Source organism: Zalophus californianus, chromosome 11 (assembly GCF_009762305.2).
Source record: "Zalophus californianus isolate mZalCal1 chromosome 11, mZalCal1.pri.v2, whole genome shotgun sequence".
Lineage (NCBI taxonomy): Eukaryota > Metazoa > Chordata > Mammalia > Carnivora > Otariidae > Zalophus > Zalophus californianus.
The window spans coordinates 106,888,584-106,906,460 of NC_045605.1; the positions used below are offsets into that span (position 1 = coordinate 106,888,584).

Genomic DNA, 17,877 nt, shown 5'->3' on the forward strand with positions numbered 1-17,877 from the left:
GAGAAAGTACTTGGGGTTTGGAATTTGAGAAACTGGGTTCAAATCTGGCCCCGCCACTTTGCAGCTGTGGGATTTTGGACAACTTATCTCACCTCTCTGGTGGTCTCAGTTTCCATATCTATAAAGCGGGAAGTCGGCCTGCTTCTGAGGATGGAAATGTGGGAAAGTGTTGTAGTAATTGTAAAGCCCTGAGCAGTGACTTATCAGGATCCCTCTAGGGGTAGCTGGTGACCCCAGGGCATTGAAGAAGCAATGCTGCTGAGGTGGGCTTTGCAGGAGGACCTGAAGTCTGCGGTGAGGATGCGGTCAGGGGCTGTGGTCAGTCATGTCAGAGACCTCCCCTCCTTGACAGCCCTCCTCCGTATCAGCGGACCTGCAGGGAGACAGCTCCTTACAGGTGGAGATCTCTGATGCAGTGAGCGAGCGGGACAAGGTGAAATTCACCGTTCAAACCAAGGTGAGGCTGCCAGGGGAACGAGAGGGCAGTTCAGGAGACTGCCTTGGGAGGCTTCAGGAGCTTGAGGAGCCTGCTTCCCCCAGCCTTGCTTGCCTGGGGGGTGGGGGGCAGAAGCCAACGTCAACTTTGAGCCCTGTTCCTCAACCTGACTCCTGCCCCCTGCCTCTCCGAGAAAGCAAGCATCGATTGTTTGCTGAGTCCTAGCCATGCCCTGTCCATCATCCTTACAGAAATCATGGACACCTGAGTCACCAAGGCCCACCTTGGGCCTCACCTGGGATGTGGGACTGGGGAAGCCCCAAAGTGGGTGCCCAGGATGCTTGGCGGGTGCAGGGTTTGGGAGGGGAGGAGAGATACCTCAGACAGGCTTCCCGGCTTCCAGAGCTGCCTCCCTCACTTCGCCCAGACGGAGTTCTCAGTCGTGCGACAGCATGAGGAGTTCATCTGGCTCCATGACGCCTACGTGGAAAATGAGGAGTACGCCGGCCTCATCGTGAGGAAGGGCTGGATGGGCTGGGGCTGTGAGGGGCAGGCCAGGGTGCTTGGGTGGGGATGGAAGGCTGGGCGACACTTCTGGGTGTGGGTGATGGCCTTCTCAGCAACAAGAGGCCTGCCAGCTCTGTCCCTCCTTTGAGCAGATCCCCCCAGCCCCTCCAAGGCCAGACTTTGAGGCTTCAAGGGAAAAGCTGCAGAAGTTGGGTGAGGGGGACAGCTCCATCACGCGGGAAGAGTTTGCCAAAATGAAGCAGGAGCTGGAAGCGTGAGTGCTACTTCCTTTCCTTGTCTATGATGAAGCTCCAAGCCCACCCCCCGCCTGCGAGTCCCAGGATTTCATCACCTATGGTTAGAGACCCTGACCTCTGACCTCAGGGCTTCTGAGGGGAAGGGGGCAGGATAATCAGAGCCAAGGAGGGCCCATGAGCTGCCTGCCATTTCCTGCAGGGAGTACCTGGCTATCTTTAAGAAGACAGTTGCAATGCATGAGGTCTTTCTGCAGCGCCTGGCAGCCCACCCTACCCTGCGTCGAGACCACAACTTCTTTGTCTTTTTGGAATATGGCCAGGATGTGAGCTGGGCCAGAGTACACCCTTGGGTCACCCTTGGGGGTAGGGGGCAGGGCACTAGGTGGGCTCAAGCCTCTGTCTCATCAGCTCCATGAGTGACATGAGCCTGGGGTGGGAGGTGCGAATGCCCACCCCAACACCATACTCTCTCCGTGTGCTTCAGCTGAGTGTCCGAGGAAAGAACAGGAAGGAGCTTCTTGGGGGTTTTCTGAGGAATATTGTGAAGTCTGCAGATGAAGCCCTTATCACCAGCATGTCAGGGCTAAAGGTGACCCTTGGGACCCCTCTGTGGATTCAACCCAGGGCCTCAAGTCCACAGCAAACATTGAGGCCCAGGGTGGCCGTGGGAGGGAAACCACTGGTGGGGCATGGCCTAGAGGGAAATTGTGCCATTCCTGCGTGTCCATGGCCACCATGTCCCTGCTGACTCAGTGTAAGTGGCTCCTGTCTGGCTCCCTTAGGAGGTGGATGACTTCTTTGAGCATGAGAGGACCTTCCTGCTGGAGTACCACACCCGCATCCGGGACGCCTGCCTGCGGGCAGACCGTGTCATGCACTCCCACAAGTGTACGCAGGGCCCAAGGGGCCCTGGGTTCCCTGCCCCTTCTCCCTGGCATTCCTACTCAGCATTCCTACTCCCTGTGGGGAGGGAAAAGAGCAAGAAATGCCCTGTGTCTCTCCATGACACAAACACCGGGGGTGGGGCTTGATGTGCAGACCAAGGGGTTCTGATGGAGGGCTGTTCCCCAGCAGGCCTGGCAGATGATTATATCCCTATCTCTGCTGCACTGAATAGTCTGGGAACACAAGAAGTCAACCAGCTAAAGATGTGAGGACTCCCTCTCACCCCTCCTGCCCTTCCGCCCCCCCCCCCCCGCCTCTCTCTATGCCTGTAATACTGTGTCTGCCCATGAGGAGTCACTATGGAAATGTACCATCAGCTGTAGGTGGGAGGTGAAGTTCCTGCTGGGATTTGGTAAAGAGCAGAGGGAGATTTCCCCACTACAGGGCATTAGGGACAGCAGCGCTAAGGGCAGGGAGGCTTTAAGCAACACCCTCTCAAGACCCCTGCCCTAACTCTCCCCCACTGCCTCCTAGGAGTTTCCTCAAATTGGCAGAACTCTTTGAACGACTAAGGGTGAGTCCTGCCTTCTGTACTGGAAGGGCACCCAATCAATGATCCTTTGCAGGGACGAAATATCTCCTCCTGAAAGAGGGGAAAGTTCCAGGATCATTTTGGAACGTTTGGTGATAACTTGGGCCCAGTTGATACCCTGGACTCACCTTCAGTTAAGCCGTAGTTAAATGAAATGGAGGGTGGACAGGGATCCAGCCTCAAGTGTGTGTGTGCAGTGATGGGGGCAGGGGTGGGAACCAGGCCTGGCAAGCCATTTACAAGGATGTGCCACGTGCCTCTGGCAGGCTGCACACACTGCCAACACCCTGCCCCAGACACATACTTCCTGAACTCTTCTCCGAGAGTCACTGCAGTGCCAATCTTTCTAAAATGTCTGCTGGACCACCTCTCTTCTCAAGGGCCTTCAGTGACCCTGCCCCTCCCAGAACTACCCAAAACACAAAGCCCGAAGTCCTTAGCTTACATTTTAGGTCTTTTGGAATCCAGCCACTGCCATCCAAACGCTCCCACTGACCTCACGGCTCCCTGAACACATACGAGGCTTGCACACCTGCAGAGCCTTTGGCTGTTGTCAGATTCCTAGTCAACCCCCAAGATCCAGGTCAGATGCCACTCTTCTGTCAAGTTTTCCTTGGCCTGCTCCCCTGAACATCAGGGTTTGACCTAGAGTGTTTATCAAGTGACTCTGTTGGATATTGAGATGAGCAGCAGCACACCAGCCCTTGGCAGCTCCTCTCCAAGTTCCCTCCCCAGCCTCCAAATTTCCTGATTCAGAAGCTGGAGGGCCGAGTGGCATCTGATGAGGACCTCAAGCTGTCAGACATGCTGAGATACTACATGCGAGACTCACAGGCAGCCAAGGTGAGCTATGGCCCCCAGAACAAACTTCAGGGCTGGAGGACAGCAGGACTGGAGCAACAGGGAAGGGCAGGCAGATGAGGCAATGGGCAACAGTGATCCCGTGCCCCTGCTGGCCCCAGGACCTGCTGTACCGGCGGCTTCGAGCACTGGCTGACTATGAGAACGCCAACAAAGCACTGGACAAGGCACGCACTAGGAACCGGGAGGTGCGGACTGCTGAGAGCCACCAACAACAGTGCTGCCAACGCTTTGAGCGCCTCTCGGACTCAGCCAAGCAGGGTAAGCCCCATGGCCCCAGAGCCCCTGCCGCTGGGCTGCCTACCCTGCCAGGGTCCCCATTTCTCCTCCCTCCCCACCAGAGCTCATGGATTTCAAGTCCCGCCGTGTCTCCTCCTTCCGCAAGAACCTCATAGAGTTGGCAGAGCTGGAGCTCAAACATGCCAAGGTGAGCCCTCCACCCTCACTGTGCACTCTTGCTGCCTCCCTGCCATCCACTCCCAGACCTCTAGGTTCTTACCAAGTACTGGCAAACGTGTGTTGGGGGAAGGTGGTCTGGCATCCCTGAGCAGTCCCCATTGACTTTCAGGGTCATGTCCAATCTTGGACCAGGACTCTTCCCTTCTCATCATTAAGCCCTCAATAAATGGCAGCTACTATTGCTAAGGACAGGGATGCAAGAGGGAGGAGGGCAGGAGTTAATAGGTGTGGAAAGAACAGCACATTTTATCAGGCAGCAGGCTGGCAGTGGGCCAGGGACATCAAGACCTCTCTCCTCTGCAGGCCAGCACCCTGCTTCTCCGGAACACCCTTGTCGCCCTCAAGGGGGAGCCTTAGTGCAGCCAGAGCCTACTTCAGAGCCTTTACTGGCAAAAGTCCCCCAGATTCCCTACCCCAAGATACCACCTCCCCAACCACAGCAGCTATTAGCCATGCCCCATGATCTCCCAGGGCAAGCCCAAGCCCCACTCCCACCCAAAAGTGCCAGGTCCTGCAAGAGGAAGCTAGGGCAACATGGGTACCATACTTGGGCCACAGGTAAGAACCCCAACCTAGGGGAGGCCAGGAGCCTGGACCTCCCACCTCTCCTGGAACCTGAGAGGCTGCCCCCAGCAACCCTCTGCGCCTCCCCACCCCCCCAAAGTTCGTTTGTCCCCAGCCTGTTCACAAATAAAAAGCCTGCGCAAGGAGGCCTGCTTGTCCTTACTTCCCACAGCTCCAGGACCCACCAGGTACACCTTTACCCAGGGCATTATGGACACCGGACCCTTGTGCACCACCCGCCGCAGTGTCAAAAATAACTACTCTTCCTGCTTTCCACTTAAGAGATACTGGCAAGCTCCAAAGAACTAAGGAACCAAGTTTAACAGGCTTCCCCCCCCCCCGCCAACAGTTCAGGTTGGGGTGTGTATGTGATAAACCCTGCATTCACACCCTTAGGGTGAGATTTCTAGGATACCTTTACCTCCCAGGCAGGCAAAAACCCAATGTAGATTGGAGAGAGCCTGCAGCAATACTGACAAAAGGCTTGGGGCTCTAGCCAACACCCTCTTGGTTAAACACAGGGAGGTGGGACCCAAGACACTCCGGTCTGAAGTCCTGGGCTCCAGCTGGCTTGGCCCCACCCTGGACTCCAGTCACATCTGCAGAAGGCCAAAGGCTCATTGGCTTCTGACTCACAGCAGCCACTGGACCCGGCCCTCATAGATGAGTCAGACATCCATGAAAGAAGGCAGAGAAAAACCAGAAAGAACCTTGAAGACAGAACAGCTCAAGAAGCGCTTTGTAACTTGCAATCTCACAGCCCACACTAGGCAGGTCTGAGCATAGGGTTGGAGAATAGGCCTCACTGCCCAGCTGCCCACCTGGGTAAGAGGCTACAGGAGAAAAGAGTTCAGGCACAAAGCCCCTTTTGCCCAAAGGGCTCTTGCAGCTGGCAGGACACACACCCCAGTTCACCTAACTCCCCAGCGGTCAGTTTGGGCCCAACTGTGGTACCACTTATGAGTGACAGCTGTCAGAAAGAGGCTCAGCCAGTCGCTAGGGCCAAATTAAGGGGGTGGATGGAAGCTGGGTATAGAGAAAAGATGCTGTTCATTATCTCAGCATACCTTCCCCTGCAAGGTCCCTTGGGCCCCAACCCTGAAACAAACATCCCATTAGTGAGCCTTTTTATTGTTGTGTGTGTGGTTTTTTTTCTTTTCTTTTTTAATTGAAGGTCCCTTATTGGTCCTGCTTCCATGGGTGGCCAAGACCAGGGGAAAAGGGGAGGGGAACCAGGCGGCGCAAGGAGGGATCATCTCCACAACATTCCATTTATACACAGAACTAAACAGACAAGCACAGAGTCACTATTGCGGTTAGAAGTTGGCAGCATGGGAAAAGGGAGGAACAGGTGGGGAATTGGGGTGTCGTTAAAAAAAATACAGGCCCCCCCAAACTGGGGTGCCTGGGGGGAACTTGGTCTGCTTCAACCCAAGAGAAATCAGAAGATCAAAAGCAGTTTGGGAAGGCCAGAACCGTCAGGGGTGGAGGGAGGAGGAAGGTCCAGGGGGTGAGGGGGGGCTGTTTGGCAACTGGGGTGAAGGGATTGCCCTCCCCCTGCTGGGATCCCCCCAGCCCCTCCGGTCTGGCAGGAAGGGGGCAGCCTGCAACCCCCATGGGCAGGTCTGGGGCTGCCAGATGCTCCAGGCAGGGGGCTGGAGGGGGCTCACAAAGGCTTGCCCTCCAGGGAGATGACAGCACTGCCCCCCAGTTTCTCTGCCAGGGTGCAGCGGTCCTTGACCTCCTCGTAGCAGTTTGCTTGTAATTCATGCTTGATCCCTGTGAGGAAGAAGGGGAGCATCTGTGAGCAGGATGCACTGGGGGAGGGGAAGTTGGGGCTGGGAAGGAGCCAATCAGAACAGATGGAAAGGACAAGGTTACCTTCCACCAGGCAGGGAAGAGGAGGGAGGAGGTATCTCATATACCAAGCCTTTCACCCCACCCTACAGCCAAAGCCTGAGCGAAGAAGTGCGTGGCACCAATGCTGGCCCTTACCCGTCAGCTTTTTCTTGATGGCATCCTTGGAGCTGGCATAAATCATTTTGCTCTTAAGAGGTGCAGACTCAGGTGCCCTGGAGGGAAGACAATCAGAGAATATGCAACAAAGTTCCCTCTCCGAGTCTGCAAGTGCCCTCAAGTGAGAGAACACTTCGAGAAATCCCTGAGCTGGTCCCCGCACTCAAGCTTTGACCAAGTTCCCCACTGACAAGTGTTTTGTTACAACACCCTCCCCCCCAAAACTCACAGAGGTTCCCATGCTGAGAAAGGAGGGAGAGGCAGAGCTAGGGCAAGTGGTAGGAAGAAGCGCCCGCGGGGGAGCTCACCAGAAGATAAACACCAGATCCTCCTTCTTGCTCTCCTTGGTCTCATAGGTTGCATCATAGAGGGCATAGCGGCAGTCCTTGTCTGGCAGCATCTTGACAAAGGTGGCGTAGGGGTCGTCTACAGTCTGGCCCACATCACCTACCAGGATCTCCTTGCCCTCCTCCAGGATGATGTTCTTCTTGTCCTCGCTCAGGCAGAAGAGTACCGCCTTCTTGCGCTTCTTCACCTCCTCTGGTGTCGAGGACTTGCGCACCTTCATGTCATTGAACACTTTGATGACACCGTCAGAGACCGCCACGCCGGAGGCCTAGGGACGAGCCACATATACTTCATAAAAGAAGACTTTGGGACTCCCCCTGAAGTCCCTCCTTTGTAATCTTAAGAGATCCATCTTGGATGCCAACAAGTCCTCAACCAAGAGATCATCACTTCCCCTTCCCAAGCCAAGTGTCACTATTTTCCCACCCAAGCCACTGTCCAAGGACCAAATGAGAAAACCCCAGAAGGGCAGCCTTAGAAGAACCTCTAATCATCTAATTCAACATCATTCTTCCTCACCCAACATCTTACAGCCTAGAAACTGAGGACCTGTAAGAAGCAGAACCTTGGCTTTGGTGTGAGCCCAGAATTAAAAGAATCCACAGGCTACTGACTCGTTTCTTTTCTTTTCTTTTTTTTAAGATTTTATTTATTGAGAGAGAGAGAAAATGAGAGAGAGCACATGACAAGGATTAGGGTCAGAGGGAGAAGCAGACTCCCTGCCGAGTAGGGAGCCCGATGCAGGATTCGATCCAGGGACTCCAGGATCACGACCTGAGCTGAAAGCAGTTGCTTAACCAACTGAGCCACCCAGGCACCCTACTGACTCGTTTCTTACTCACAGTACTGCATCTCAGCTTTTGGATAATAGTGCTGACTCAAAACTTCACAAGAAAGAGAGACTCAAAGCACCCAGGTTATAACCACCTCTTCTGGAAGGAGAACAGGACCCCACAATGGTAGACGAGACACCAACGAGTTTAACAGTTCTCGTTAAGTCCATCAGAACTACTCAGTGCAGTTGTTCACAAACCGCCCTCTTCTTTGCTGGGGTCTTCTTCAAGGCAAGAATCACGATCCCTAATTAAAGCCCTAACCCATTAACTCCCCGTCCTCCGCAGAAAATGTAGGACTCAAAGATCGCTGACATAAGTTAGCAGGTCAGAACCAAATACCCACGGTCCTCGAGAGCTCTTTAAACGTCTGTTTTGGGTCGAGTTGGGGGGACACCCTAGCCAGGAGGGGGGCTACAGACCACAGTGAAATCTGCCGCGCCCCCCGCTCCCGGAACTGCAGAGGAAGCCGGCCACGTGACTCAGCCGCTTCCGGAGTAGGCGGGGGGAAAAGCGCTCGCCCGGGCCCTGCCCCTGCCCGGTCCGGGAAAAAGCAGTACCCGGAGGCAGTAGCACCCCAGAGCCTCAACCCCGAGGAATCACCTTTACCGACAGGCGCATCAGCCCCCTCCGCTGCCGGCCGGAGCCTGGACGATTTACACAACCTTCAGTTCTCGTAGCCCTGGGGCCGAACACAGGGGGCGGGGTGGTTTCCGGGCGATGCCTGCCTGGGTCACTTCCCTAAACTCGGCTCCACCCTCAGGCCCCATCCGGGAAAGCCGAAGGCCCCGCTTGTCCAGGGCTTCGGCCCAGCGGCGGGGGCCTGAGCGTGTGCGCACGCGCCGGCCGACTGTGCCGTTCCAGCCTTTGCCGGATGCACACAGCAGAGAACCCAGATCGCTTTGTGGGTTCCCTCGCAGGGCCGTAACCTCCGCGGTGCAAACCCGCAGTTCCGGGTGGCGCGGTGCAAGCCCTTAATCCCCAGCGCTAGCACTCGGACCCCTCCGCCCCCGCATCTCCGTTGGCCCTCCGCCCCCGCCCCTCCTGGGCGCAGACATCCCTGCCACCTGCTCTCTACAGACCCGCCAGCCGAGGGAGGGTGACGCGGAGACAGGAACAGCCCTTGGGTGGGGCGCGCGCGCCGAGACCGCTCGCGCGCTTTTCCCTCGCCGCCCTCGGGCCGTGTTCGGATGCCGCGTGCTCCCGTAAAACGCGCGCCCCCGTGAACCGACTTGCCTCAGCGCGCGCCACCGGCTGCTCCGCGAGGGGCGGGCGCGCGCGCGCCAAGGACCCCTCCCCCATAGCCGGTGTCCGCGCGGGCGCAGCAGCGCAGTGGGGGAGGGGAAGGGAGCCCAGGGGGCGCGCGAGCTACGGCCGAGCCAGCCCTCTCCAGCGCCCGCGGGCGCGCACGCGCGTCCCAACGCCGCCCGCCCCTCAGCCCGAGACCCTCATCCCGCCCGGGGCGCTGGGGGAGGGGGTGCCGACGTCGCTCCACCGTTCCCTCCCCGGCGCTCAGACGACCGACTCGCAGCCCCCTCCCGTCAGTCGCCAAGGCCTGCTGCTCACCATGTTTCCGGAAGCGAAAGAGAGATAGCAAGGAGAGTCAGAAGAGATGAGAGCCGCTGCAGCTGCTGCCGGGATCCGACTGAACGCGGCCTCTCCCGGCCCCTTCCGTTTAGTATGAGCCGCACAATGAGGGGCGGGGCGGGCTTCCGGCGCTCCCCCCATGGGCCGACGGGAAATGAAGTCCAGGGGTCCTGCGCCGTCCTCGTGCTCACTGGGTAACGGAGTCTTTTTCGCCAGCCGGCCTCCCAGCGCCACGTTACATGCTGGGAAATGTAGTCCGAGACAGCCAAGAGGGACTAGGGCCATGGCACGGAGAGCGCGCCCATTGGTCGAATTTTCCAGGAAACGCTCAGCTGAGCAAAGGCCCCCCCCCCCCCCCGCGCTAGGTAATGTGACCCAAAAATGAGCCCTCGACCTCGCCGTTCTTCAGCCGCGGCGAAACTGTTTCCTAAGATCTATTTTGGCAGGTTCTGGTCTGAAAATTCCGAGTTTAGTGTTTTGCTTTTCTGAATTGAAGCAACTATTTATTGGCCTGGAATCTAGTCCTAGATAGAGCAAGGAGAATCACAAGTGTAAAGTGTCTTCAACCCGATAAACAATTCATTGAGTACCCTTCATGTGCAAAGCCACTCGTCTCCTGAGAAAAGGCCATATGCAACTTCAGTAAAATTAGAGTAAGAAGAAAAAACACAAGAGAAAGGCTACAAGGAAGTCTTTAAAAGACAGAGCTTTGTCCTTGTTTTAAAGATGTCTGGCAAATTCACGAAAAATGGAGAAGGGTAGGGGGTTGTGCGATCAATTCAAAGATTGTGTGCCTTTTACTAAACACACTGAAAAGAAGAAATAGATATTAAACCAGACTTGAATCATGTTCTCGAGTGGATAGCCAGGCATACAGTTAACTTAAAACACGGAAAAATTAAGACACAGCTCTGTGTTAGCCTAAGTTTCAAAAAAAGAAACGGGTGGGGACTACGAGAAGTTTTCGTTGGCCTCGCAGTACGACCAAGGCCTTCGGCTCTGCCGAAAGACACTACAGAATCGCCAACAAGGGAACTGGGAGTACTGGTCCCATCAGCTGAATAGCGTAAATGAAGAGCTGGAAGCCTGGTCTTCAAGACTGGTAGTGGGGCACATCGCAGGGCATGCCGGGGATTGTAGTCAGGGACATCCCGCTGCACCGCCCACCAACCGAGTTCCCGGGAGCCCCAGGTGGAGGCCGCCGCTCGACCCACAGCCGGGTAAGCGACCCTGCCAGAAAAGGAGACTGGCTCCCCTTTTTTCAAGCCTCGGAGTTTCCAAGAGTAACGAGGAGGGGGAGAGAGACTTCGAAGTTACCCTGGAGACACGCTCCCGCCCGCCCCTAGCCACGGGATGCCCTAGATGTCCTTATTAGGACAAGAGACTGGAGGGGGTGGGGCCAACCCGAACGCCCGCTCCAGGCTCCTTATAAGGCAGCCTCGGGAGGGAGGCGGGAGTTCGAAGCTGGCTCGGTGGGGGGTGGGGGTGGGGGGGCGGGGACGGGTTCGCTGTTGGGCGGAGTCTGGAGGGGCGGGCCTGGAGCTGCAGTTCCCGCCTCTCCGCTCCTCGAAGGCCCCAGACTAGCTCCTCGCGACTTCGGTAAAACAGCTGGGGGAGAATGTAACTCCCTGGCGAGATCCTGGAGCCGAACTCGGCTGTACGTGTCCCTCAACCTGGGACCCTTCTGCATAATCCTAAACCTAAACCTCCTTGAGGGTCTCCCACCTCCAAATGACTATGTGTTCTCCCTTTCCACCTTCGTCCGGGCTCTTAACGCCCCTGAATCTAACCAGGTGCCCATCTTAGACCCCCCCCTACCCGCCCTCTGGCCCAGCACCTCCCATTTGTCCCCCTTCTACTTGTCCTCTGTTCCCTCCGTCCTCTTAGCTTTGGCCTTCCCTGAATGTCCCCGACTTCGCGCCCCTCCTCCACTGCTGGATCTCCACGCCCCGCTCCCACCACCCCAGCTCGGGATCACCTTTTCTTCGGAGAGTCCTTTAGGTCCTCCTACATTACCTTTGTACCTTCATCCCCAGTACCCCTTTCTAGATGTCCCTCCTACAAATATACCTGCACTCATTCCCCCCCCCCCCCCCCCACCTCTTGGGCTTTTCAGAAGCCCAGTCGCTCTCCAGCATCCTCAGCAAAGGTGAGACTGAAACTGACAGCCTCCGGTTCCTGGATATTAAGCACCACCCCCAGCCAGCCCTCCCAGCCACACGGGGGCGCTGTCGGCTTTCTGTCCCGCACAAAGAGGACCCCGCACTCGAATCTGGGATGGGAGGAAGGGGCGGATCAAGGCTGGGGTGTGGGGGTGTGGGTGGGGCCAGTCCAAAAGACTGGTTTGGGCCGGGAGGGGCGAGAGGGTGAAGGCCGGAGAAAAAGTGCTCGGCACCGACCACTTAGAGTAGTGCAGGGGCGGGGAGGGCAGCAGGAGGCTGTTCTCTAGTTAGTCCCCCGCGTGGGGCCACGTGATTGGAGAGGTCCCGCCCTCACCCTCCCGAGCCAGGTGTTCGAATCCCGTCTCCAGAACTGGCGGCGTCCCAGTCGGGTCGGCGTGAGGCGCCAGAGGACCCGCCCTGAGGCTAATGGCAGCGCCGGTCCGCCTGGGCCGGAAACGCCCGCTGCCCGTTTGCCCCAACCCGCTCTTCGTACGCTGGCTAACCGAATGGCGGGACGAGGCAGCCAGTAGGGGGCGCCGCACGCAATTCGTGTTTCAGAAGGTGGGTCCCGGCTCGACGCGGACAGGTGCGGGCGGAGCCAGACAACCAGGCCCACCCTGACCCAGTACGGTACCCCTGCCCCCACCAGGCCCTGCGCTCCCTCCGGCGGTACCCACTGCCTCTGCGCAGCGGCAAGGAAGCTAAGATCCTACAGCACTTCGGAGACAGGCTCTGCCGTATGCTGGACCAGCGGCTGCAGCAGCACAAAGCATCAGGCGGTGAGCGCCAGAGTCAGGGTCGGTGGTCCCCTGAGCCTCCCCCAGGCGCAGCCTCCATAACCACCTGGGATACCTTAGCTTCAGGCTCCCCACTCACGTCCAAGTTGCTGTTTGACCTCAGGCTAGTGGCTGGCTTGCCGAATCTCACCCCTCTCACCTACCACGGGAGCTGGCAGCGTTCCAGACCTTCCCGCCTGCTGGATTCCGTGGCATTGACTCTCTTCTGCTCCCGCAGGTGACCATGCCCCGAGTTCACCATCTGGAGAGAAGAGTCCAGCCCGGGAAGGGCCCCTTGCCAGAGTCCAGGACTCTTCCAAGCCAGTGAGAAGTGGGCGAGGGCAGTGAAAAGGAAAGTGGGAGCACCGGGAGTAAGATTTTGTGGCTTGGGGGACTTGGCAGGCCTGCGTCCAGATCTGCCACCAGGAGGCCTGGCTTTGGGCAAATGACTTACTCTGGTACTCAGTTTTCTTCTCTGTAGATGGAGATCCTGAATGATAGTAGAGTCAGGTGAGAGTTCCATGACCAGGCTATTTAAGGGGCCAAGCCCAGTAAGTCGTGAGGTTTGCTATTATTGGCTTTTCTTGCCTTACCACCTCTGTTCTGCAGCCAATGGTAGAACTGAGGCTGGGTCAGGCAGACTACACCCCTCGCCCCACTCCCACCCCTGCAACCCTCTCGCCATCTCAGCCCAGGTTTACAGGTCATCTCATCATCTGACCCATTTTCCAGGTAGGGAAACCGAGAGGCGGCTGGGGGGACTTGTTCAGGGCCACGTAGCCTGCCGAGACAGAACCCGACCCTCAGCCCTGCCAGGGATTCAGTCCACGATAGCTGATTGGTTTCTGTGTCCAAAGCCTCGGTGTATCTTTCAGATTCCAGCCCAGCCCAAAGCAGGGGGCTCGGGCAGCTACTGGCCGGCTCGGCACTCGGGCGCACGCGGGGTACTGCTGCTGCTCTACAGGGAGCACCTGGTGAGCACGTGGCCAACCCAGGAGTCAGGAGCACCCAGGCAGTGGGGCCTGAGGCTCCTGGAAGAGGTCGGCCCCAGCACTGACACTCCCTTGGTTACATTTCTGCCTTGGTTACAGAATTCTAGTGGCCACGGCTTCCTAACCAAGGAAGAGCTGCTGCAGAGGTGTGCCCAGAAAGCTCCCACGGTGAGCCCTGAGGTGGGAGAGGATGGAGCCGAGTGAAAGAATGGAGCTGTGGATCAGACCCTAAGCCCACCAGACACTTCTTGGAAGCAAGCAGTGGTTTGGGGCCCAGGGAGTTGGACTTATGGTAGCACCAGGAGCTTTCTAAGGATCTCCTCCCCTATGGACAGGTGGCCCCTGGGAGTACTCGACCCTGGCCAGCCCTCCGCTCCCTCCTCCACAGGAACCTGGTTCTCAGGACACACCGGCCAGCCAGGTGGGGTCAACTACAGGGGCAGGCAGTGTGTGGGGGGGGGAGAGAACGTGCATGACGTTCTGAGTGGGGCCCTACAGTCACCCAGCAAATTGCAGGCCTCGTGCTGTTGAGATGGGTGTGGGAAGGGAGGCCTTACTCCCAGGAGCCCATACTGGGGGAGTACCAAGAGGATCTGAGAGACCAAGCAGTAGGTAGGGTGCAGGAGAGGGTGCCACAGGTTATTGGAAGAGTAGAACGGCTTTGCTGAGGACACGGCGTTTGGACACGTCTTAGAATTTAGGAGGGAGAGATGTAGGAGGAGCACTCCAGAGAGGAGGGAAAGATGATCTGAGATGTGCTTGTTGCAGACTGAGAAATGTCCCTGGGCAGGTCCAAAGGAGGCTGATCTGAGGAGCGAGAACACAGCCTGGGGGGTGACTTGTTTGTGCAAGGGTCGCCAAGGCTGGTGAGACCAGCCGAGCTGGGGGCAGGCAGGAGAGCCTGCCAGGTGCGAGTGAAAGAGGGAGATCTGTGTTCATCTACCAGGTACTCACTGACTCCGGAGGGTCTGGAGCTGGCCCAGAAGCTGGCTGAGTCAGAGGGCCTGAGCTCACTGAATGTGGACATCGGGCCAGAGCAGCCCCCTGGGGAGGAGCCAGAAGTGCCAGGAGCAGCCTCTGCTGAGCTGTGAGGAGGAGGGGGAGGGGCATGACGGGAGCAAAAGGGGTCCCAGAAATGAGGCCAGCCCTGTCTCCATCATCTACAGATGAGCTGCCCCACCCACTGTGGGTTGCGGGGGAGGGGGGGTAACTGCCTGACACTGATGTTCTGGCCTCAGACACACCAACACCCCTCTCCCCCTTGTAGTGGCGCCAGCGAAGGGAGTGTCCAGCAGCCGCCACTGGTGCTTGGGCCTGGAGAGTACAGGGTGCTCTTGTGTGTGGACGTTGGCGAAGCCAAGGGGTGAGTGGGGGTGAAGAGCAAAGGAGAGGATGCTGGGGTGGGGGGGTGACAGGGGCCTGCCCTGATCTGGGTCTCCTGTCTCACTACTGCAGGGCGGGGCACAGGCCAGAGCTGCTCCTTGAGCTACAGCGGCTGCGTGTGACCCACACAGTGCGCAGGCTACACGTCGGGGACTTTGTGTGGGTGGCTCAAGAGACCAGGCCCAGAGACCCAGGTAAGGGGTGTGGACAGAGGGCGGGTATCAGAGGCAGGGCCTGGTGGGTCGGGGAGGACTCGAGCCAGCAGAACCTTTCTTGGCCTCCCGGCAGCAAGACCTGGGGAGCTCGTCCTGGACCACATTGTGGAGCGCAAGCGGCTGGACGACCTGTGTAGCAGCATCATAGATGGCCGCTTCCACGAGCAGAAGGTTCCTAGACTGGCCTTGCCGTGCTCCCCGTTCCCTGTCTGCCCTAGGGCTCCTCCGCGGCCCAGAGGTGTCCACGGCACTTCGGGCTGGCCTCAAGGCAGAGCTCCCATGGCCACACCCCCGTCAGAGCTGCACCCAGGCAGCCCCAAGATCAGATCCCTCAGGGCCCCTGCAGGTGCGCAGTAGGTGCGCAGGGTGACGGGGCTGGACTGAGCAGCACAGTCGAGACCCCTTGGGTGGCCAGGCCCTCCAGTCTGGGATAAGCAAGACGCAGACCTCAGTGTAGGTACTGGGTGCTGGGCTGACCATAGAGTCATGCCATGTGTAGGCCGAGAGGTTTGGAGAACGGACATCATTCAGAGATGGTGTAAGGCTTTTCCGCGCAATGGTAATAACGGTGTGAGCAAGGGTGAAGGCCCTCTGAGACAGGCAGAGAAGCTAGGGAGGATGAGGAGGTGGCTTGGGAGGGCCAGGGTCCCGTGATGATTTTGAATGTGACATAATGGACCGCTGGCCCATGGGCCTCCAGGCCTGACCCCCCTGCCTGCCACCCCAGTTCCGGCTGAAGCGTTGCGGCCTGGGCCACCGCGTGTACCTGGTGGAGGAGCATGGCTCAGCGGACCACCTCAGCCTTCCTGAGAGCACGCTGCTGCAGGCTGTCACCAACACTCAGGTGAGGCAAGAGGGCCAGGCCAGGCTGATAGGGACCCCACGGTCCGTGGCTCCAGCCAGGAGTCCCCTTCCTCTCTTGGGTGGGTTCCTCTTCCCCAGGTCATCGATGGCTTCTTTGTGAAGCGCACGGCGGACATTAAGGAGTCAGCTGCTTATCTGGCCCTCTTGACTCGGGGCTTGCAGAGACTCTACCAGGTGAGCAGGCGCTCGTGTCCCTGGGCCCTATGCTCCCGAGGAAGTGAAGTGAGCAAGAGCCCTGTTTTTCAGGCTGGCCCACAGAGGCCTAGGATTGGGCAAGGACTTGCTGGGGCTGGTCCCCGAGAGCTCTGTCCTGGCCTCAGTTCCCTCTTCCCTCAGGGCCATACCCTCCGCAGTCGCCCCTGGGGACCCTCAGGGGACCCTGAATCAAGGCCTGGGTCCTCCCCAAATCCTCTCTGCTCACTCCTCACCTTCAGTGACTTCAACACAGGAGCCGTCAAGAACAAGGTACTGCCTCCACCCAGGGCCTCCTCATGCGGCCCCGCCCCGGCCCACTGCTGATACAGTCCTCCCCCATCCCAGGCCCAGTCTGTGCGGGAGGTGTTCGCCCGGCAGCTGATGCAGGTGCGCGGGGTGAGTGGGGAGAAGGCAGCAGCCATAGTGGACCAGTACGGCACCCCTGCCAGGTAGGCCCCCCCAGAGCTCCTCAGGGGCCCTCTGCCCTTGCCTTGCCTGCGTGGAATTCAGCTATACCTATGCTTTGTGGAGGGGTCTGGCCCTGCCAGGGCTGGACAGACCCGACTGAGGTCACAGAGGTCAGGTGGTAGGGCAGACAGAGCCAGCTCAGACCAGACGGACCAGACAGGATCTCAGCCACTAGGGGAGGCTACAGGAGGGAGGGGGACCTGCCGCCTGGTGCAGCAGAGAAGGCTTCTGGAGGAGGGGGTTGGGCCATGAAGATGGGGCCAAGAATAGCCATACCTGGAGAACACTTGCCGCTGCATGAAGGGATGGTGAGCTGGATGGAATAGGGCCTTGAATGCCAGGCTCAGGAAGTGCAGCAGCGGTCCCGACTCCCCTACCCCATGCTGACCCCTTCTGCCTGTCTCCCCTGATGGTGGCCCAGCCACCCAGAGTGGGCCAGCTGTGTGCTATTGTCAAGCTTTAGAAACTCAAACACCCCACCCCACCCCCAGCCTACTGGCCGCCTATGATGCCTGTGCCACCCCCAAGGAACAGGACATGCTGCTGAGCACCATCAAGTGTGGCCAACTGCAGAGGTGACGGCAAGGAAAAGAGCCCAGAGGGAGTGGCTGAGGCTGGGGTGCTCTGGCCCACGGCCTGGCCCTCACCTGCCTCTCTCTTTGTGCAGGAATCTGGGGCCCGCTCTGAGCAGGACCTTCTCCCAACTCTACTGCTGCTATGGCCCCCTGACCTGAGCTGTGCCACGAGGCTGACTCCACCTCCCCCCCCTTCACAGGCTAGCCAGCCTTTTAATCAGAATTTGTTGGGCTACAATAAAAATATAAGTATTTGCAGCTTTATGTATTATGGAGGTGATGCCACGCCCCAGCGGCCTAGTGAAGTATCCAGGCAGGAACTGGGGAGACCAGCAGGTCCAGTGGTTTTTAAACTGAGCTCCTCAGGACTCGGGTTCCCTGGGGGAGCATTGATACCATCCCGGGAGATGGGAGTCAGTGAGGCATTGCAACTTTGAATCTAGTTTATGTCATCAGAGTTCCTGATCAAATAACATTTCCTTTGATAACAGGTTCTGTATTTTGGAAAAGAAATGTTTGGAAAGCGCTCCTAGTCTAATTGCCTCGTTTTATGAATTAGAAAACTGAGGCCCAGGAAGCTACTAGGGTTTAGCCAAATTGAGGACAAGCTGGAATTGAAACCCAAGGCCTCCACTGTCTACCATGGGGTTTCCTAGGTCCCCCACAAACCAGTCAAACCCCAATTCCTGGGCTGGGTCCTGGAGTCTGCAGCCTTCTTACGTCCCTTCTCAAAGTGATTCCGACGTGCATGGTATGTGGATCAATCCCAGCCTTGGGGATGCAGTTCCCAGCTCCTACTATGGCGCCCCCTGAGCCTGGACAGAGACATCTCCGCCTTTAGGTGATTGGCCCGCCTCCCACAGCCTGGCCCCTTCCCCCCGTCCGGGGTTCACTACAGCGTT

The 17,877-nt window shown here is 58.0% G+C and overlaps 3 protein-coding genes across 11 annotated transcripts; 2 read left to right on the forward strand and 1 right to left on the reverse strand.

Annotated features, from left to right (window-relative positions):
• The first annotated feature begins 252 nt into the window (after window positions 1-252).
• On the forward strand, window positions 253-4,440 carry SNX32 (sorting nexin 32). The gene is given in 13 exon segments (XM_027578015.1): window positions 253-300; window positions 302-457; window positions 840-950; window positions 1,096-1,217; window positions 1,400-1,523; window positions 1,685-1,789; window positions 1,983-2,088; window positions 2,275-2,350; window positions 2,620-2,659; window positions 3,434-3,520; window positions 3,640-3,799; window positions 3,880-3,965; window positions 4,301-4,440. Coding segments are annotated over 13 exon segments (1,275 nt in total). The 3' UTR covers window positions 4,355-4,440.
• A 1,231-nt stretch (window positions 4,441-5,671) lies between these two features.
• Window positions 5,672-9,645, reverse strand: CFL1 (cofilin 1). 2 transcript variants are annotated; one of them, XM_027578043.2, is made up of 4 exons: window positions 9,325-9,645; window positions 6,886-7,193; window positions 6,557-6,633; window positions 5,672-6,340 (listed from the first exon to the last, which is right to left on the reverse strand). In XM_027578043.2, the coding sequence occupies exons 1-4, from the start codon at window positions 9,628-9,630 to the stop codon at window positions 6,228-6,230; spliced, it is 804 nt and encodes a 267-aa protein (XP_027433844.1). In that variant the 5' UTR covers window positions 9,631-9,645; the 3' UTR covers window positions 5,672-6,227. The 2 variants fall into 2 exon arrangements, with proteins under 2 accessions (XP_027433844.1, XP_027433845.1); XM_027578044.2 differs by lacking the exon at window positions 9,325-9,645 and adding an exon at window positions 8,362-8,444.
• Window positions 9,646-9,672: 27 nt separating this feature from the next.
• On the forward strand, window positions 9,673-17,748 carry MUS81 (MUS81 structure-specific endonuclease subunit). Of its 8 annotated transcripts, none has more exons than XM_027578008.2 (16): window positions 9,673-10,565; window positions 11,855-12,068; window positions 12,157-12,286; window positions 12,522-12,607; window positions 13,141-13,257; window positions 13,375-13,443; window positions 13,611-13,696; window positions 14,222-14,362; window positions 14,543-14,638; window positions 14,731-14,852; window positions 14,947-15,044; window positions 15,601-15,717; window positions 15,816-16,202; window positions 16,278-16,381; window positions 16,892-16,975; window positions 17,068-17,233. In XM_027578008.2, exons 2-16 carry the CDS (start codon window positions 11,934-11,936, stop codon window positions 17,132-17,134), a joined length of 1,839 nt encoding a protein of 612 aa, XP_027433809.1. In that variant the 5' UTR covers window positions 9,673-10,565; window positions 11,855-11,933; the 3' UTR covers window positions 17,135-17,233. The 8 variants fall into 8 exon arrangements, 6 of the variants coding, with proteins under 6 accessions (XP_027433809.1, XP_027433810.1, XP_027433815.2 ...); XM_027578009.2 differs by lacking the exon at window positions 9,673-10,565 and adding an exon at window positions 10,901-11,002; XR_003517265.2 differs by lacking the exon at window positions 9,673-10,565 and having other exon boundaries at window positions 11,618-12,068; window positions 14,947-15,219; window positions 15,816-15,911; window positions 16,074-16,202; window positions 17,068-17,748.
• Window positions 17,749-17,877: the final 129 nt, after the last annotated feature.